This window comes from Bubalus bubalis, chromosome 23 (assembly GCF_019923935.1).
Source record: "Bubalus bubalis isolate 160015118507 breed Murrah chromosome 23, NDDB_SH_1, whole genome shotgun sequence".
NCBI classification, from domain to species: Eukaryota; Metazoa; Chordata; class Mammalia; order Artiodactyla; family Bovidae; genus Bubalus; species Bubalus bubalis.
The window spans coordinates 36,991,117-37,011,795 of NC_059179.1; the positions used below are offsets into that span (position 1 = coordinate 36,991,117).

The window sequence follows — 20,679 nt, forward strand, 5'->3', positions numbered from 1 at the left end:
CTCCTCCCCTGGTCGAGCTGGCTTTGTGTGTTTATGATAAGCTAGGTTCAAAGCAGGCATGTGCAGAGTGCTGTCTGACCCCGCTTCCCCCACCCTGCCTCGCCGCCCTGTCCTCCCACCCGCCCCCCACCTGCCCTCCGGTCCTTCCCTGAGGAATCCAAAGGATCAAGCCTGGTTATAAAAAGCCGTGACCAACCTGCTGGGCTGAGCGTGGAAGCCCTGGGGCCACACGGTAAACCACTTGCCCTGTGAGGGCAGGGAGAGTGGGAGGGGCTGGGGCTGCCAGAGGGACCTGGCCCAGAAGAGGGGTGCTGAGGCTGAGTCCAGGATTTGAGAGAGGTGCTCCCCACCTCCCTGTGCGGGGAGGCTTCAGGGTTCCTGGGGAGGGCCCTGAGGGTACTGAGGGACATCTACCCTGTTTACCAGCCTCCTGCCTGCGCATCTGGGTGTCTGTGCGCGTCTCTGGCTTCATCCACGAAGATGCTGCCCTCCTGGACCATTGGTCTTCTCCTGCTGGCCACAGTCAGAGGTGAGGATGCGGTCACCACCCACTGGTGACCATGCCTGGGCTGAGACAGACAAGAGGCACATTGTCACCATTATCATCATGCTAATTAATAACGTTATCCTTATTTCTTGATAAAACCATCAGTACAATTCAGGGAATTTGACTCTATGGCTAACACAGGGCAGCCTGCTCAACACAGATGACCAGCATCATCCAGCTTGATCCCATTTCTCCAGTGGCTGGAGTGGGTGACAGGGGTGGCAGGCAGCTGGGGCAGGTGGACAGTGCGGGGGCAGGGGGGCGGTTCTTGTCAGGCCCCCAGTACCCTCAGTCCCTGGGCGTGGACAAGGGCTCTTCTGCAGACTGAAAGGCATGAGTGTCCCCCTGAGAACTCCCGTCCTGGCCCACCTCCTGCCCGGGGGAGATGCAGAAACCCAAGTTTTTACTTGTCCTGCTGCTGCTGCTGCTAAGTCGCTTCGGTCGTGTCCGACTCTGTGCGACCCCATACACGGCAGCCCACCAGGCTCCCCTGTCCCTGGGATTCTCCAGGCAAGAACACTGGAGTGGGTTGCCATTTCCTTTTCCAATGCATGAAAGTGAAAAGTGAAAGTGAAGCCGCTCAGTCGTGTCCAACCCTCAGCGACCCCATGGACTGCAGCCTTCCAGGCTCCTCCATCCATAGGATTTTCCAAGCAAGGGTACTGGAGTGGGGTGCCATTGCCTTCTCCTAAAACCTCCCAAAGGCTCCTCAAGCCCCAACCTGCTTATTCCCATCCCCCACCTCCTTGCAGGGGTCCCTCCCAGGTGCTCTCTTTCCCACTCTGTCCCATCTTCGCACCTCCTCTCCCATCAGTCAGAACCCCTCACTGCCTGGCTCAGGCCCCCAAACCCTGCTGAGCACACTCTTGCCAAGAGCTGACATGGTCTCCTCCGGTCCTTTCGAGGGCTTCCTTCTGCAGCCAGACTCTTGCCCCTTGTCTCCTCGGCTTGTCCCCAGCCCCTTCTTTTCTCTCTAGAATTCCACCCTGGCCTTGCAGCAAGACCCGGTCCCTGACAGCAGAGCCCGGGTGGGATCTGGCGGTTCCTCCAGCCTTCTGGACCCCTCGTGGTCTCCTCCACTGCTCTGCTGCTTCTTGCGGCCCTAGGGGTGGGCATTCCCAAAGGTCACTCCCAGACACCCTCCTCATCTTTCTCTTCCTCAGGGTCACCCCCTTGCCTAGTCTGCTCCAACACCCCCTTAGCCCTCCCAAGTTCCAGGCAGCTCCACTAGGGTCATCTCCCACTCCTCAAACTCACTTGTGCCAAACCACACTCAGCCATCACCCCCACCTCCAGCTCCCTACTTTTGCCTTAACTCCCCTCAGAGGGCAGAATGCCCACCCCCTCTCCAGGCCCACAGCCGCCGCACCCAGGCTCTGCTGTCTCTCAGCCTCTCATACTTGGCTCCTTAGAACACCTTCAGGAGCACAGCCCTGCCCACCCCACTGGCCAGCTCAGCATCCCCAGCACTTCCCCACTATCCACCCAACAGCCCAGTTGTCTTCACCTGGCCTCGAAGCCCCCACATTTCTCACCTGAAGCAAAGATTGCTTTAGTTTCCTGTAGCCCTTCGGGCAGGACTGTTCTCTCTTCCCACAGTGTATTCAACACTATCATTATTCCTTCCCAGTTACATTTCCTCTCTTTCAGGGCAGGGTTTGGATCTGATTTGTCTGTGGCTCCCCAGCTCCTGGGCTTCCCTGATGGCTCAGGCAGTAAAGAATTCCCCTGCCATGTAGTAGACCCTGGTTCGATCCCTGAGTTGGGAAGATCCCCTGGAGAAGGAAATGGCAACCCACTCTAGTATTCTTGCCTGGAGAATTCCATGAACAGAGGAGTCTGATGGGCTATAGTCCAGGGGGGTCGCAAAGAGTCAGACACGACTGAGTGACTAATACTCTCACACTTTCACACACACCCCAGCTCCTACCTTTATTCCCAGTTAAGTTTCTGGGGTTCAGATCATGGATCCACCACTGGCTGTGACCTTGGGGAGCTTCCTTTGTCTCTCTGTGCCCTGGGTTCCTCTTGTTTCAAACAGAGGTAAATTCTTTGATCATAGGACCGTTTGGAGGCTAAAATGGCTAATACTGATAAAGTGCTGGTGTGGTATCTGGTACATTGAAAACAACAAGTATTAACTATCACCAGTTTTTGAATGAATGACCAACATTTGACACCATCAGTTGAGGAAGCCTAAGAGAAAAAAATCCACCGTAATCCTCTAGATTTGAAATTATGCCACCCTTGGTCATACCAGGGGTGACATAACTGTGAAAATGTGTCATGGACCGGAGAAAGGACCTTTAGATTTAGATGAGGTTATTTGAGTCATCAGTTGCATGCATGGAGCCTCTACTATATATTCAGTATGATGTGAAAATAAATTCTCTCTGTTCTTAGGGCATTTAGCTTTTCAAAGAGCAGGGAAATCTGAAATGGCAGAGAATGACTTGAGGGGAAAAAGGTGCATTAAGGGATGACATGAAGATGTGTGGATTGAACAAATGCCCGAGAATGCCTACTGTGTGCACGGCCTGTGCCAGATATAAGGGAGACATCAAGACTCATCACGTAGCATCTCTGTGCCACGGGCATTCATAGGCACTTGATAAATACTTGATGGTTGATGAGTGGCTAGAAAGGGCCATCTGGGAGTTTGCTGGAAGAGGTAGTTTTAGGGCCAAAGATTCCCAGATTTTTCAGCAATTCTCCAACTTGCCTGATGAACAGGGGTACTTATTAAATACACTGTTTCCAGGGCCCTACCCCAAACCCCCCAAATCATAATCTCTGAGGGAGGGGCCTGGGAGTATGTATATGCTCATTCACCCCCAGCATCCAGGTGGTTCTTATTACCCAGAAGTTTGAGGAACACTGATAGCAAAGATGAAGATGAGATTGGCCTTGGTCAGCCCTGGGCTGCACCCTGAAGAGTCCTCACAAGCAGCTGAGATGACATTGCTCCTTCTTAGAACCTCACAAGGTTTCTGTTTGTTCCTCTTCCTGCCCCAGGAAAGGAGATTTGCTATGAACCTTTTGGCTGCTTTTCTGATGAAAAACCATGGACTGGAATCCTTCAGCGGCCTTTAAAGTTATTTCCCTGGTCCCCTGAGGACATCGACGCTCACTTTCTTCTATATACAAATGAGAATCCAAATAACTACCAAGTAAGAGGGCCGTAAAATGACCGTATAGTGGTGGTGGGCTGGGAGAGGATTTGGGCACTCACACTGGAGCCTTCATGTAGTTGTCTAAGGAATTATTCATGGCCTTGAAACTTTCCAGAATAGTGATAGAGTTAGAACTGTCTGAACTCTAGGAATCTGATGAAATCTATGGATGCCCAACCTGGAAACTGACATATACATACACTTGTGTACAGAACTTCAGGACTTCTAGGATTAGAACCTTGTTCGGGGGAGAAAATGGGTATGAGTAGCTTTTATGGAGAAACCCAGGCCTTTGTGTCCCTGGGAGGGTCTGGGTTCTTTCTGCACCAAGAAGTAGAGGGAGAGAAGCCCCTCAGAGAGTGGGGACTGGGAGACAGAAATCTTTCCTTAGGAGCTAGAAGGGAAGCAGGGAACATTTAATGACAAAGGAGAAAAGTTGGGGACCCTCGGAGCAATCTTCAGTTCCCAAAAAGGTTGCCAGGTGAAGACCAGCAAGCTTACTCCAGGTGCTCATGTAAAGTAACTATACTCCAATAAAAGTTTTTTTAAAAATAGGGAATGAGACTGGAGCTCCTGAAAGAGTAAAGTCATGAGAGTCCTTCTAGCACATCAGGATGTAGGGACTTGACCCACCAGGGAATGACCTTTCTAAGGCAATATACCCGATTGTGCAATAAGCACTTGCATGGGAAAAAAAATTGTAAAATTAAGATTTTAAAAATTAAGAGAATTTGCTCAGAACTCAAGCAGCTCACAGCTCTGGCCCCAAACCAAGTTTGAGATAGCACGGTGTCTGGATATAGGTCCCCAGGGTCACCTACTGTGAGATTCTACGTGACAAACCCCACACTCAGAGTCCCCATTACAAAAAAAGTAGATTTTAAAAAATGAAATTTATGCAAAAAAAAAAAAAAAAAATTCCTGAAAGGGAATGGTAGACATCCGCAGATGGCCAAAGAGGTCCTAGGAGAGAAGAGCTGAGGAACCCCTGGGCCTAAAGCAGCAGGCATGACAGGAGATACAGATTCAAGGAGCAGAAAGGGCTTTAAATGCATAAAATAAACAGCATTGGATACCAAGGAGTCATCTTCCCTGGTGGTTCAGATGGTAAAGAATCTGCCTGCAACACAGGAGCTGCTAAGTCACTTCAGTAGCGTCCTGTGCGACCCCATAGATGGCAGCCCACCAGGCTCTGCCGTCCCTGGGATTCTCCAGGCAAGAACACTGGAGTGGGTTGCCATTGACCAAGGTTCAATTCCTGGATCAGGAAGATCCCTTGGAGAAGGCAATGGCTACCCACTCTAGTACTCTTGCCTGGGAATTCCATGGACAGAGGAACCTGGCAGGCTACAATCCATGGGATCGTAAAGAGTTGGACACAACTGAGCAATTTTCACTTCACAAAGGATACTAACTATATTGGGAAATAGTTATCAGAACATTTAAAAAGATTAATGTGGGATATGGTAGAATAAGCTAGTATATGGTAATAATTAACTGCTTTATTATCTTGCTAAATAACAAGGTCTAGGGATTGATCCATGGGGTCGCTAAGAGTCAGACACAACTGAGCAACTTCACTTTCACTTTTTACTTTGATGCATTGGAGAAGGAAATGGCAACCCACTCCAGTGTTCTTGCTTGGAGAATCCCAGGGATGGGGGAGCCTGGTGGGCTGCTGTCTATGGGGTCGCACAGAGTCAGACACGACTGAAGCAACTTAGCAGCAGCAGCAGCAGGGGTTGGTCTAATAACTTCTGTCATTTTAAATAGTAATGAGCACAAATGATATTTTTAAACATCTAAAACAACTATAATATTAAATGAAAATACTTGTGACTTCTACTGGTGACAGAGTATGGCTAAGACTACTGTGGTTTGTTGCTCATCATTTAAAAAAACACTGTATTTCAGTATATGCTGCTGCTAAGTCACGTCAGTCATGTCCGACTCTGTGCGACCCCATAGACGGCAGCCCACCAAGGCTCCCCGTCCCTGGGATTCTCCAGGCAAGAACACTGGAGTGGGTTGCCATTTAAGTATATAAAGATCCATAAACTTGGACATTCTGAATTCTGTCCTCAAACCCAAATAGGTCAGGAACTCCTTTTCTAGACTTACCCAGGTTCATGGGAGTTGAACCTGTGACCTCAGTCTTACAGGAATGGGCTCTTAAGGGCCTGTGGCTTAGAAAGGCCAACATTCAAATTCATCTTTTCTCATTTAACCAGCGGATCAATATCACTGACTTAGCCACTGTCAGGGCTTCAAACTTCCAACTGGACCGCAAGACACGCTTCATCATCCACGGCTTCATAGATGATGGGGATTCGGGCTGGTCTACTGACCTGTGCAAGGTAGGCACCCACCCTCCTCATCTGGTGAGATAAATGCCACCAGCAGATGGAGTCAAACACTGCAGCCCTGAAGGCTGGGAAAGGACGACCTCCAGGGAAAGGTAGGCTCTTCCTAAAACCACCGAGGAAAACTCAGATTCTCAGGGGCATCCACTCTCAAGTTCTCCCAACTCACCAACCTCTACCCAAATGTCTCCTTATGATGCTGAAAAGACCCAGAGTCCAATCAAAAAGTCCCAGAGGTGGAGATGACAGCCAATTACCTGGCATTTGTCTCTGGTGGTTTCTGTAAAAACCCCTGTGTGGCATAAAAAATGCATTATCCCCTACAGCACTGCTATCCAGTAGAACTTTCTGTGATGATGGAAATCTTCTATATCTGTGCTGCCCAAATCAGGAGCCCCTGGCCACCTGGGCTTATCAAGAAACTGACATGTGGCTAATGTGACCAAAGAACTGAATTTTAAATTTTACTTCTTTGTAATCAATTGTGAAGAGCCACGAGTGGCTAGGGGCCATGGTATTGGGCAGTGCAACTTTAAAGTGATCATGAATACTGGTAATGAATTATTATTCATACCATCCATTTCCTGAACAGTTACCGTGACTCTGGCATTGTGCTAATCATTCCACTGTCAGTCCTTGTCCTGTTTAACCCTCCCAGCCTGGCTGTGAGGTAGGTACAGTTATGGTTCTCACTCTACAGATGAGGAAATTAAGGCCCCCCAAAATTCAGTACTTGCTCAAAGTTGAATCCAGAGGTGGAATGCAAAACCAGGTCTTCCATGCTCAAGATACCACAACTCCGTGTGTCTACAGCTTTAGCTTGTAGGAGGTGCCCACGCATGGCTCTTAGAGGCTTAGGCTGCACTGGGCTGGACCTGAGGAGCTCCTTCTCAAGGTTCTCTGCTCCCCTTTGGCTGGATGTTCACAAGTGTCTCCTGAGGCCCATCAGGCTGTGTAGGCCTGGAAATTGGAGAGCCTGGCGCATGCAATCCACCATGTCATCCTAACCTCCAGCCAACTCTTCCCAACCTCAATGAACAATAATGAACAAAGGAAATAGTGTTCATTTCCTCTATGAAATGGAGGCCTCCCTGAATGAACAAAGGAAATAGTGTTACCCTTTCTGTTATTTGGGCTTCCCCGGTGGCTCAGAGGGTAGTGTCTGCCTGCAATTTGGGAGACCCAAGTTCAATTCCCGGGTCGGGAAGATCCTCTGGAGAAGGAAACGGCAACCCACTCCAGTACTATTGCCTGGAAAATTCCATGGACAGAGGAGCCTGGTAGGCTACATTCCATGGCCTCACAAAGAGTCGGACACGACTGAGTGACTTCACTTTGTTATTTATTTATTTGGCTATGCTGGGTCTTCATTGCTGTGTGTGGGCTTCTCATGTGGTGGCTTCTCTTGTTGTACAGCGTGGGCTCAGTAGTGTGGCCCACCGACTTAATGGTCCCACAGCGTGTGGGATCTTCCCTGACGAGGGATTGAACCCCTGTCCCCTGCATTGTCAGGGGGGGTTCTTAGCCACTGCACCACCAGGGAAGTTGTTTCTTTTTCCTCCCAAGGGACCAGTATCTGTGCTTGGATAATACCACATGACACAAAAGATGCGTGTATACGGTAGAGTGATATCCTACCTCTGTCTAAATTTCATCTATCAGACTTGTCCCTCAATACAAAGCATTGTTGGGAATATGAAAGCAGCCTCTGTGTGGTTTCAACTATCTAGTATAAGAGTCTGCAAACTTTCTCGTAGAAGAGCAGGTAATAAATACTGTAGCATTTGTGGGTCACATGATTATAGTTCATACGGTTTCTGTTGTGGCTATGAAGCAGAGGTGGACAACAGGTAAACAAATGGATGTGACTGTTTGCAATAAAACTTTTGGGCTTCCCAGGTGGTATGGTGGTAAAGAATCCACCTGACAATGCAGACAAGAGACATGAGTTCAATCCCTGGGTCAGGAAGATCCCTCAGAGAAGGAAATGACAACACACTGAAATATTCTTACATGGAAAAATCCCATGGACAGAGGAAGCTGGGTGGTTACAGTCCATGGTGTGGCAAAGAATAGGACACAACTAAGTGACTGAGCACACACAGTCATAAAAGCAGGTGGATTTGTCACTCAGGTAGCAGTTTGCTAATCCCTGACCTAGTAAGTCATCTTTCTGACATGGTTGTGTCAATGACCTTCTGTAAAACCTTAGACAAGTTACTTTGTTCCAGGCCTCAGTTTCCACATCTGCTAAGTGGGAATAAGTATAGTCCCAGTTCTTAGGGCTGTGGTGAGGACCAGGACAAATGTGAGGAATATTAAAGCCTTGACACAAACAAGCTAGGTGCTTGATAGATGTGAATTCCTGACTCTGGATTATATAACTGGTGGCTGTTAATAAACTGGTTTGTCTTCCCCAGAAAATGTTTAAAGTGGAGAAGGTGAACTGCATCTGTGTGGACTGGGAGCACGGGGCATGGACAAAGTACACCCAAGCCGTCCACAACACTCGGGTCGTGGGAGCAGAGATAGCATTCTTCATACAAGGGCTGTCGGTAAACCCCTGCCTGGGCCCCATGCTGTGGGGAGGGGGCAGGGAGAGGGCCAGGTCAGCACCCCAGAGCACCCAGAGGCAGCCTGGGGACCCATGGGGTGAGACACAGCCTGGAAGCCAGGAGCCAAGGAAGGCCTTTGCTTCAGGAAGCTGCAAACTTCTCCCTCCTCAGCTGTCCTGAAGATCCCTAGCTGTGAGGCCCAGGGCAGACTAGCCTCTTTGAGCCTCAGTTTTCCTTTTTGAGATAATCCTTCCTTGAAGGTTGGTCTGGGAATTGGAGAGCGAGCTGGGCTGCCTGGCAGCTCTCAGCCCAGCAGAGTCTTCATCCTTAGGGAAGGTCCCTTATAGCCTTCGGGAAGGTTGATTCTGGAGAACCCCAGAGCCAGGGCCATGAACCATGCTCTGAACTGGCCCTTATAGGGGACTCTGGGAGGGAGGCCCATGGTGGGGTACAGATGGGACTTCGTCGTGCACACAGCCAGTCCTGGCCAAGGTGGCCTGCAGATGACATGGTGGTTGCTGGTCAGCACCAGAGCCTCACAAGCCAGCCAGACCCCAGGACCTGCAGACTGTGGCCAGCGGGAGGCCAAGTCACGCTGTCCTAGGTGGCAGCCTGGAGCCGAAGGTTATTCTTCCCAAGCTTCCAGGCTGGGTCCTGTCCCCATCCTTGCTCCCCGAAAGCCAGCAGATCTCTCTACTCATTCCTATGCTAACTGACGCTCCACCCTTCTGCAGACCGAGCTGGGCTATGGCCCAGAGAACGTGCATCTTATTGGCCACAGCCTGGGTGCACAACTGGCAGCGGAGGCCGGCAGGAGGCTGGGGGGCCAAGTGGGCAGGATCACAGGTAGGGGCGCAGGGTGATGTAGGATGGGGTAGGAGATGGGAGGGGGGAAGGGGGAGGGTAACCCGGCCAGGGCCGTTATTGTTATCATTCCCATTTTCCAAGTTCAGGGAGAACAGGCACTTTGAACAGCACCAGCACTAGATGTAGGTCATCGAGTCCTGGGTGTCCTGCTTCTTCCACCCTCAGCTTCTATTTGAAGATGAAATTGTCACGGCCCCTGGCTCAGGAAAGGCTTTCCTGGTGGCTCAGCTAGTAAAGAATCTGCCTGCAATGCGGGAGAGTTGGGTTCGATCCCTGGGCTGGGAAAATCCCCTGGAGAAGGGAATGGCTACCTGCTCCAGTATTCTGGCCTCGAGAATTCCATGGACTGGATAGTCCATGGGGTCGCAAAGAGTCAGAAAAGACTGAGCGACTTTTCACTCAATGCCTCAGGAAATTCATAGTCTAGTGCAGGAGACAGACGACTAAGTAGGCAAATAAAATCCAAAGTAGAATTAACACATCAGAAGACGTCTATACAATAAGGGGGGGGATGGGCCAAGAAAGGAGAGGCCACATGTTCCCTGAGGAGCTGGGGTCTGAGGGGGTCTTGGAGGGGCGAGGTTCAGATTAGGGGAGAATGTCGGGAGGTGAGCTGCAGCCTGGGGTCTACCGGAGCAAAGACACAAGGGAACAGACTGCGTGGGACTCAGAGGCTGGGCAAGGACCGGGTCAGGCCCAGGAGATCAGACTTGGAGAGTAGCGGCCCCACAGAAAGGAGTGATTGGAAAAAGAAAAAGGGAGACAAGGGGAGCAAGGGCGCCACCCCAGTCCTCCATGGAGCCAGGCGGTGGGGACTTCCTGATGCTGTTTGACAGCCAACGACCCCACTGGCAGCCTTCTGAATCCTTCCAACTGTGACTGCTGGGGTGTGGCACCCTTTGTCCAGGGATCTCCGTGGATTTTGCGGGTACAGGGTTTAGATCCTGGTTGGTCTTAGAGTGCAGCCTCCCTGTCCACCTCCCCTCCCCATTCTCAGGGCTGGACCCAGCACAGCCATGCTTCGAGGGCACGCCTGAGGAGGTTCGGCTGGACCCGTCTGATGCCATGTTTGTGGATGTGATTCACACGGATTCTGCCTCCATAATCCCTTTCCTGAGTGAGTCCCCTCACCTCACCTCTCAGGGACCAAGGCTGACGGGAGCAGCTCCAGGCCCAGCCGTGCAACCCCTGCCACCCTCCCCCAACCCCCACACATACCGCAGGGTGGTGTACAAAACAGGTAACCACGGGAAACAGTTTGGGCACCAACTAACCAAAATAGGTGTCAGTCACAAACGAACAGTTCACTCCCAGTGATAACAACCCAAGGCCCCCAATCGGACAGCAGACGTCTATAGGCCATGGGAGGCTCACCCAGTCTACAAACTCTACATTCTTCCCTGGTCTGCCAATATCGAGAGTGGCAGATGTATTTATTATTGATGTTTGACCTGTACTTACAAAATGCAAAGTGAATTTTTTTTCTTCTTATGGCAAAGCTTTGGTTAAAGTTTGTTTTGTCAGAGATTAAATATCATCTTTAATCCTTCTAAAATCAACATTCTTTTTGCAATATTTTCCTGCAAAACCACTCATGAAATGTGCCAATGAAGAATATGTTTTCATGATGCTATCACTTACGGAGGGTTTATCATGTGCTGCGTTGAACATTTTGTATACCTTCACTCATTAATCATTGTGACAGCCCTGAAAAGTGGGTATTGTTATTACCATTTCATAGCTGAGGAAGCTGAGGCTCAACAAGGTCAAATGCTTGCCCAGGATCACAGATCTGTAAGTAGAACCAGAATGTGATCATGGGCCTGTGGGCTTCAAAATCCAAACCACCAACCACTATGCTCTGGTTCTCAATACAGCAATATAATTTATGTGGTCTCAGCATAACACTATAATGTAGAAACCAAAATTTTTAAATGAGTAAAGTCATAAAAATTGCACCAGCCCTGACATGTGTCTTCTGGTGCATAATGGTATTAGGACACTGAGAATAGTATCCATGTTGTTCAGTCTCTCTAAGACAGATAGACACACACAAATACACGTGTGCCCGCTCACCCAGAGCCTACCTTCCCCCTCATCTTCTGTGCTGCGTTGTCTCCTCCCTTCTTGTCTTGCCAAGTGCTCATCTCTGAGAACTTCCTACGGAGCCAGAGACAGGGTGGCCGTGCCGAGGACAAAATTTGCCAAGCAGTTTCTTGCTCCCGCTGGAAGGAGCTGAATGCTTTCTGTAGCCATCACCTGACGCTGGAACCACCTTCCTCCCACTCCCTGTTCACCTCTGCTCCAATGTTTCAGGTTTGGGAATAAGACAAAAGGTGGGCCACCTGGACTTCTACCCAAATGGAGGAAAGGACATGCCTGGATGTCAGAAAAATATCCTGTCAACCATCATAGATATAAATGGAATATGGCAAGGTACGTGAAAGAGAGAAGCAAGCCCAGCTGCTCCACTTGGAGAGAAGGCAGGGTGTGTGGTGTTGACACCACACATTTCACCACAGTGACATTTTCACCACAGTGGCCTGAGATAGTGATTCTGGTTAGCCCCATTTTACAGACAAGGAAGCTGGCTCAGAAAAGTGATAAAACTTGCCCAAGGCCATTTTCCGGCTGCGAAGCCCAACCACATGCCCAGCCTGCACCATCCCCCTCCCTGCACCAGCATGCTGAGACATGGGCTGCCCTTACCCATAGGCTAGGACCCAGTTCTGGCTTTGGCTCCCATGCTCTCTCCAGGGTCGGCCCCTTGGAGAACTGCAGAGTGGAAGCAAAGATGTGAAAGGGTTTTGACTTTCTTGCCATTTGCTGTTGTCAGATGCTAGGGATGGAAAGGAAGTGAGCTGGCAAGAAGACAATGGGGAGAAGGAGGAGGGCGGCCCTGGGGGTTTGGAGGCCTGTGTGAGGAGGCAGAGGCCGGGGGTCTGGGAGAGGGGGGCTAACCTTGTGCGTGTGTCTGCTCATCTAAGAAATCAGGCTCAGTGCCCCTAATGTTACGTGATCTGAAGCACCATTGCCATCAGCCAGCCGTCCCTTTTTCCGGCTTTGGATTATTCCTGTCACCCCGTCAGTGAGAACAGGTTTCCCTCTCCTCCCTGAAAGTGGAAACTTTGAGTCTGAGATCATCTCATTTAAGTCTTTATTTTTCCGAGCTGGGAGTTTCCCAAGGCCAAAGGCTGTGTCCCGGGCCTCTGGGCCTCTCCTTGGTACCCTGTGCTGGCCCAGAGCAAGCTCTAGTCCACTCATTACCTTGAGTTGAGCGGCCTCCTGTGGCATCTTAATATTGCTTGAACTTCATGTGAAAGAGCAGAGTCGACAAGACAACAGCCAGCATCCATCACCAGTTGGTGGAGCCTTTGACCTCCCCTCTACTCAGCTCCTGGTAACCCACTCCAGTGTTCTTGCCTGGAGAATCTCGGGGACGGGGGAGCCTAGTGGACTGCTGTCTATGGGGTCGCACAGAGTCAGACATGACTGAAGCGACTTAGCAGCAGCAGCAGCTACTCAGCACCAGGCACCTCCTGGTGTGTGTGTGGCGGGGGGGAGGGGGGGCGGGAGCAGGGGTGCTCTTCTGCTGATCTGCTCGCAGAATGAACACCAGAGTCACCATGAGGGCTGCCCTCTCCCAGAAGTGACAGGCTGGGCACACATAATAGGAAGGAGTCCAGGTTTAATTAGACGACAGGAAGAGAGAGAACAGCCTAGACGCTGGAGCGGGTTTCTATTGTGTGCACACCAGGTCACCCTGGCGCAGGCACTGAGGAACAATTATATCCACTTGCTCCTCTATTATGCAATCCCTGGGTAGCAATTTTGGATGAAAGAAACAATTAAGTTCGAAACAGTTTCTGTTGTCTGGTAATGAGTGCTGGTGTGGGACACGCAGGACTGGGGGCACTGTGAGGTGATTATTCTCCCCCAGCACAAATTGCAACCTTCCTTTCCCCCGTGTTGAGGGATAAAGCCCAGCAGACCTCCCAGAAGTGGCCACCAGGTAGGCCAGGGTCACTGTGGATCACTCCATGGGAAGTTTGGTACCAAGTATTAATAGCTGGAGAGATAAAAAAAGCAATTTCCCCCAACAAGAGGACTTCGGTTTAAAGAGAAAGATGATCAATAAAATGCAGTGAGAGTGGTCAGAGGCCACGGTGACCTTGCCTTCTATGGCTTTTACCTTGTGCCTGGAGGAGTAAGAAGGAGGAATTTCTCAGCCTGAGACGGTAGACAGAAAAGCTGGCTTCATGTGAAAGGTGAAATATATATATGTATATATATACTCAGTCATGTCTGACTCTCTGTGACTCCATGGACTGTAACCCACCAGGCTTCTCTGTTCATGAAATTGTCCAAGCAAGAATACTGGAGTGGATTGCCATTTCCTCCTCCAGGGGATCTTTCTGATCCAGGGATCAAACCTGTGTTTCTTGGGTCTCCTCTTTGGCAGGTGACTTCTTTACCAGTGGGCCACCTGGGAAGCCACCTGGGAACCCCCAAACACACACACCAGGAGGTGCCCGGTGCTGAGTAGCTGCTGCTGCTGCTAAGTCGCTTCAGTAGTGTCCAACTCTGTGCGACCCCATAGACAGCAGCCCACTAGGCTCCCCTGTCCCTGAGATTCTCCAGGCAAGAACACTGGAGTGGGTTGCCAGGTGCTGAGTAGAGGGGAGGTCAAAGGCTCCACCGATTGGCGATGGATGCTGGCTGTTGTCTTGACTCTGCTCTTTCACATGAAGTACAAGCAATATTAAGATGCCACAGGAGGCCGCTCAACTCAAGGTAATGAGTGGACTAGAGCTTGCTCTGGGCCACTAGGAAGCCACCTGGGAAGCCACCTGGGAAGCTAGCCACACCTCCAAAGCCCCCAGGCTTTTGTCAGTCATTTACAATACATGCCTGGCCCTGGAGGATTAGATAAAGGTGCTTGTTAGAACTGCTCACTCCCTAACACTTGCCTAGCCCTGAGGAGGACCTCCCCAGAAAATGGACAGTACCAGGGTGCAGAAAGCAACTCCAGCCAACCACCACTACAAACAAGCCCCCAAATTTTCTACTTGCCAAGTATGTCAAGGTCAATGATAGAAGTTTTGAGCTGTGGCCAAAGCTCCTGATACAGGTGGGTATCAGGAGCGGTGATACCCACCTGTGAAATGCAGAGGTGATTCCTCTCTCAGGCAGAATGGTTCAGGCTTCAAAAGTTTAATGCCTCTTGTGAGCCTCTGTGGCCTTTGTCTTCCCAGGACTCCAAGACTTTGTGGCATGCAGTCACTTAAGAAGCTACAAGTACTACTCAAGCAGTATTCTCAACCCTGATGGCTTCCTAGGCTACCCATGTGCCTCCTACGAAGAGTTTCAGGAGGTAGGGCACACCAGGGGCCCAGGGAAGATGGTGGTGGTGGTGGTTTTGTCCCTGTGACTTAGAACAGAGCAGAGATGTAAATCCATGGCTGAGGAGAGCCTTCCTCCCAGGAGTAGGATGGGCAGGAGAGGAACAGCACAGATCTGAATTGTACTGGGCCTCCCCTAGATCCCCAGCTTTTCATTCTGGAAAATTCCCAGTGGATACCTGGATGGGTAGATGGATGCAAGCGTGCATGGATCAGTGTGGGGTCCTGGGGAGCAGACACAGAATGGATACCCGAATGGAAAGATGGATAGGTAGATGAGAAGATGGATGAGGGATGGATGGATGGATGGAATAGAAGATGAACTGATTGATAGAGACAGTGATGAGTCCAAGGCCTATGGCCCACAGACAAACTGTTTTCTTTCACTAGGGTGGCTGTTTTCCTTGTCCAGTGAGAGGATGTCCCAAAATGGGGCACTATGCTGACCAATTCCAGGGGAAAACCAGTGCCGTGGGACAGACCTTTTTCCTGAACACAGGGAGCAGTGGTAACTTTACAAGTAAGTTTCCATTTTACGAATTTAAAAATTCTTGCAAATAATTTTAAAGGTGTTTCAGCCTTCATAGGACCCTCGGTAGCAATTTAACAGAAACTCAGCTCCAACCATTTTAAGCTATAATGGAAGGACAGTAGAATGGCATTTGTCTTAGGTCTCAAGTTCACCCTTTAACCAAAAATCCTGATCAGTAGAATAAAGTATAGTGATTGGCCCACACTGGGTTACAAGTTCACTCACCCCTGTGGCCAGAAGGACGGATCCATTAACAGAAGAAGAGCATTCAGTTCAGTTCAGTTGCTTAGTCGTGTCTGACTCTGTGTGACCCCATGGACTGCAGCATGCTAGGCTTCCCTGTCCTTCTCTATCTCCCAGAGTTTGCTCAAACCCATGTCCATCAAGTTAGTGATGCCATCCGACCATCTCATCCTCTGTCGTCCCCTTCTCCTCCTGCCCTCAATCTTTCCCAGCATCAGGGTCTTTTCCAATGAGTCAGCTGTTTGCATCAAGTGGCCAAAGTATTGGAACTTCAGCTTCAGCATCAGTGCTTCCAATGAATATGCAGGACTGATTTCCTTTAGGTGAGGTGGGGCAGAGTCACTGTAAGTCAAGAAGTCTCCCCACTAATTATATGTCATATCAGTCCCCCTACATACACATAATCATGTTGTGTTTTTGTTGTTTTGCCCAGCTTCTCATTTAAAAAATACCAGATAGTGAAATGATCAAGATTCATGTGTTATAAGTAATGGTAGCCAAATGAAGAACAATTGTTGTTCAAAGGAGTTTCAAATTTTAAAAAGTTATGTAGCACTTTATAAAACACTTCATGCAATCTTCACAGTATTTGTCATGAAAGATCACAGTTTGGCAGTCTCTATAAAGTCTTACATGCATAGGACTTTAACCCAGCCATTCTTCTTCTCAGAATTTACTTAGGAAAAATACTTGCATGTGTGAATGAGAATATGTGCTCAAGAAAGGACCCTGTAGCGTTGTTTTTAATACCAGAAAATTGGCGGTTGGGGGAGGCCAGGGAGAGCAACCTGAATCTCAGGACACCAAGCCTCACTGAAGAAAATCATCATGCATAGTCACTCTTCCCCCTCACCCACAGAGGACTCAGCTAGGAACAAGACTGCCTAGGGTCATTTCTTTCAACAAGATGAGTTAATTTAATGATTGCATTTCTTTGGACAGGTTGGAGATATAGGGTATCCATCACACTGGCTGGAACAAAGAAAGTGAGGGGGTCCATCAGAATTGCTTTGTATGGAAGTAATGGAAACTCAAAACAATATCAAATTTTCAAGTAAGTTTGATAGTAAAGTGAAATGACCAGACTTTCCATGGTAGATGATTCATATGAGATTAGGTATAAACTGCTTTATAAACCTAGCCACCTATGATACAGAACCATTGAATCCTGAAATGTTGAAGCTGGATGGAAGCCTTAGATCTGGTTCAATCACCCCATTTACACACGAGAGGAAAGAGAACTCGCTATTTAACATGAGACAAATGGGGACTTTTTCTGAATTGTCAGTTGTTGCTTCCTTACTTAGGTTTTATGAATATCAAATTCTCCTCAGGCCAGGCGCATTTGTGCGGCAACTCCCTCCTCACCAACACGCACACTTCATCCCCTACACACACACACACAGGAAGCCTGAGGCCACCTTCTCATCGCTGTAGCCTCAGTGCCTACTTCTGCTGGGTATGTGAGGTGCTTGGTGAATGTATGTTGGACGAATGCATAACAATGCTGTAAAAGGGCTTCCCTGGTGGCTTGTATAAAGAATATGCCTGTAATGCAGGAGACCTGGGTCAGGAAGACTCCCCTGGAGAAGGGAAAGGCAACTCACTCCATTAATTCTTGCCCGGAGAATTCCATGGATAGAGGAACCTGGTGGACTACAATCCACGGGGTCACAGAGTCAGACACGACTGAGCAACTAACGCTTTCACACTTTCAATGCTGTAAAAATAGATTGTTTTTTGCACTAAGTTCTACATAATAATTTTCATGTTAAAGTTCTTTGACCACTTCCTGTGCTACACATGAGGTGATAACAAATGACCTCAGCTGACCCACAGGTATCTTTGAACATAGATATTGCATTAATTAGTCCCACAGTAAACCAACAAGGTTAATATGCAACCCCAAATATTTAACTTCCCTCTAGGGACAGACTGTATGTGTGTGCTTGGTCATTCAGTATGTCTGACTCTGCGATTCCATGGACTGTAGCCCGCCAGGCTCCTCTCTCCATGGAATTTTCCAGGCAAGAATACTGGAGTGGGTTGCCATCTCCTATTCCAGGGAATCGTCCTGACCCAGGGATCGAACCCGCATCTCTTGAGTCTTCTGCATTGGCAGGCAGATTTTTTACCACTGTGTCACCTGGGAATCCCAGGGAAAAACAAAACAGTGAAAATCTAGAGTCTAATATTTTTAAAAGTTGTATTGTTTACAAACACCTTTGTGATTTACCAGTCCCTGGATGTGTATGAAGTTATACAATTTATTTGCAGAAAACCAGCAACAGTGGCTGTTTGGAGAAACAACAGATTGCTATCAACCTATGTATTTACATATACACCTGATAAAATATTTTATGTCTATGTTTTCAGAGGATCCCTCCAACCAAATGCAAGTCATATACATGACATTGATGTGGACCTCAATATTGGAAAAGTCCAGAAAGTCAAGTTCCTTTGGAACAACAATGTGATAAATCTCTTCCGGCCCAAACTAGGGGCTTCCAGAGTTACAGTGCAAGGTGGTGAAGATAGGACTGAGTGCGTATCTTTTATTCCATCTAAGTTTTATTTTCTATATTTAGCTATCAATCTGTTCACCAGTCCATCCATTCATCCATCCAATCACCAACCTACACATCTATGCATTTATCCACTGACACATTCATCCAGCCATTTCTGTTCATCCACTTATCTGTCCACTCATCCATCCAGCCATCTATACAGACACCTGTCGTCTCATGCTTCTGGCCATCCAGCCAACTATCCATTCATCTACCCAGCTATTCATCTCAACTCTGCACCTATCCATCAATTTACTTTTGAAAAATAAATAATTTCCTTAAGCCAAACTCACGTTGGCAGGAGCAAGGCATCAGTATTTAGGTATATGTTCAAGAAGGGCTGATTCATGTTGATGTTTGGTAGAAACCAACACAATACTATAAAGCAATTATCCTTCAATTAAGAATAAATACATTTTTTAGAAAAGAAAAGAAAAATAAAATCATGTAGACCCATAAAAAAAGAAACAGGCAAATATGAAACTTTTATCTTAAACAATAAGGAAGACACCTGGGCAGTACTTGGCGGAAACCTCTGAGTTAATTTCAGCTGGGGAGCAGTTAGGAATGTAAATTGCTTTGTTTGGAGACTATGGCACGTATTGGATCTAGCTCATAGTGGCAAACTCTTCTTATTCAGAGGGAACAGAACCTTACCTGGTAGGAGCTGGGAGAGTACCAAACTATATCTAAAAATATGAAAAGAAAGTCCACCTTAAAAGAGGACCATCATTGCCAGGCTCAAAATCCTCTGGGGTTTTTTTGTTGTTTGCTTTGCTTTTGCTATTTTATTTTTTTAGTAGAGTATCATTGCTTTACAATATTGTGTTAGTTTCTGCTACAACAAAGTGAATCTGCTATATGCATACCCGTACCCCTCTCCCTCCTGAGTTTCTACCCCACACTCCCGTCCCACCTCTCTGTGCGTGTGTGCGAAGTCACTTCACCGACTCTGTGCAACCCTATGGAGCGTAGCCCGCCAGGCTACTGTGTCCATGGGATTCTCCAGGCAAGAATTATTGGAGTGGGTTGCCATACCCTCCTCCAGAGGGGCTTCCCAACTTAGGGATCAAACTGTGGGAAGCTTCCCAGGTGACTGGCGGCAAGTTCTTTACTGCTAGTGCCACCTGGGAAGCCCCATCCCATCCCTCTAGGTCATCACAAATATCATACATTAATGCACGTATATGGAATCTAGAAAAATGGTACCAATGAACCTATTTGCACGGCAGGAATACAGACACAGATGTAGAGAACAGACATGTGGGGACAGTGAGGAGAAAGGGAGGGTGGGATGAATTGGGAGGGGAGCACTGACATTTATACACTACCATGTGTGAAATAGATAATCAGTGGGAAGCTGCTGTATAGCACAGAGAGCTCGGTGATAACCCCCTGGGTTTTGAAAATCCTTGATCTGACCACTGATTCACTCTCAGCTCTTTAAAAGTCCAAGGAGGGGAGGAGATTCTTTGAGGGGGTTTGCTTTCTGAGCATCACTTGGACTCTGCCTCGGGTAGCAGAGCTTTTCAGTCAAAGGGGTCTGAATTCCAGCGGATTAGCCAAAAACTGTTTACTTACCTGAAGTCACTTTTCAACAAGCAAAAGAGCCTAATGCCAGAAATGTCTTCCTCCACAGGTATAATTTTTGCAGCAACGACACGATGCAAGAAAATGCATTACAAACCCTCTACCCTTGTTAAAAATGTGATGCCCCTTTTATCTTTGTGATAATAAAATTTCAATGGCCTTGTTCTGATGTTGTTAGTTTGACATTCTGCATGTTCTGGGTCACATTTTAGAAACGATTTGGGGGACTGGAGCCAACTTGGCCACAGATAATGTCTAAAACATTCTACTGGTCCACCTCCTCCACCATCTCTCTTCCAGGATACTTTGTGTATCCTGTCCTAATGGATTTTATATCCTTAGACAGTGGAATTCTGTCCTGCTTGAAAAGGTTACTTCCACATGTTGCCCACTCAGCTTGCAGTATCCTGGGGTACCCCATGTAAGACCCCATATAAGAGCAGCCTGTGGCATGAGTGACTCTGGGGGTAATCTAGGTGGAATCTGCTTCCACCATGGAGGGAGAAGAGCTTTAAAAGAATTTACTACATGAACATGGCATAAAAGGCAAATGATGCAGAAGTGAGCTTTTACCCAAGGTCCTGTCCTTCCAGCTTTGCCCTAGGGCTTCTCACTTTCTCTTCCCAGAGACAACTTGAGTTCTCCCTGAAATAGTCGCCATATAGAATATTTGCACACCTATCTCACATATCCCAACGCTGCTGCTGCTGCTGCTGTTGCTGCTAAGTCGCTTCAGTTGTGTCCGACTCTGTATGACCCCATAGACGGCAGCCCACCAGGCCCCACCGTCCCTGGGATTCTCCAGGCAAGAATACTGGAGTGGGTTGCCATTGCCTCCTC

General features: G+C 48.4%; 1 protein-coding gene across 1 annotated transcript; it reads left to right on the forward strand.

Moving 5' to 3' along the window:
• The first annotated feature begins 480 nt into the window (after nucleotides 1–480).
• Nucleotides 481–20,008, forward strand: LOC102404903 (pancreatic lipase-related protein 2). The gene is made up of 12 exons (XM_006071681.3): nucleotides 481–529; nucleotides 3,563–3,717; nucleotides 5,952–6,077; nucleotides 8,504–8,638; nucleotides 9,373–9,484; nucleotides 10,503–10,622; nucleotides 11,822–11,941; nucleotides 14,761–14,879; nucleotides 15,298–15,427; nucleotides 16,625–16,736; nucleotides 18,059–18,226; nucleotides 19,889–20,008. The coding sequence occupies exons 1-12, from the start codon at nucleotides 481–483 to the stop codon at nucleotides 19,950–19,952; spliced, it is 1,410 nt and encodes a 469-aa protein (XP_006071743.3). The 3' UTR covers nucleotides 19,953–20,008.
• The last annotated feature ends 671 nt before the right edge of the window (nucleotides 20,009–20,679 follow it).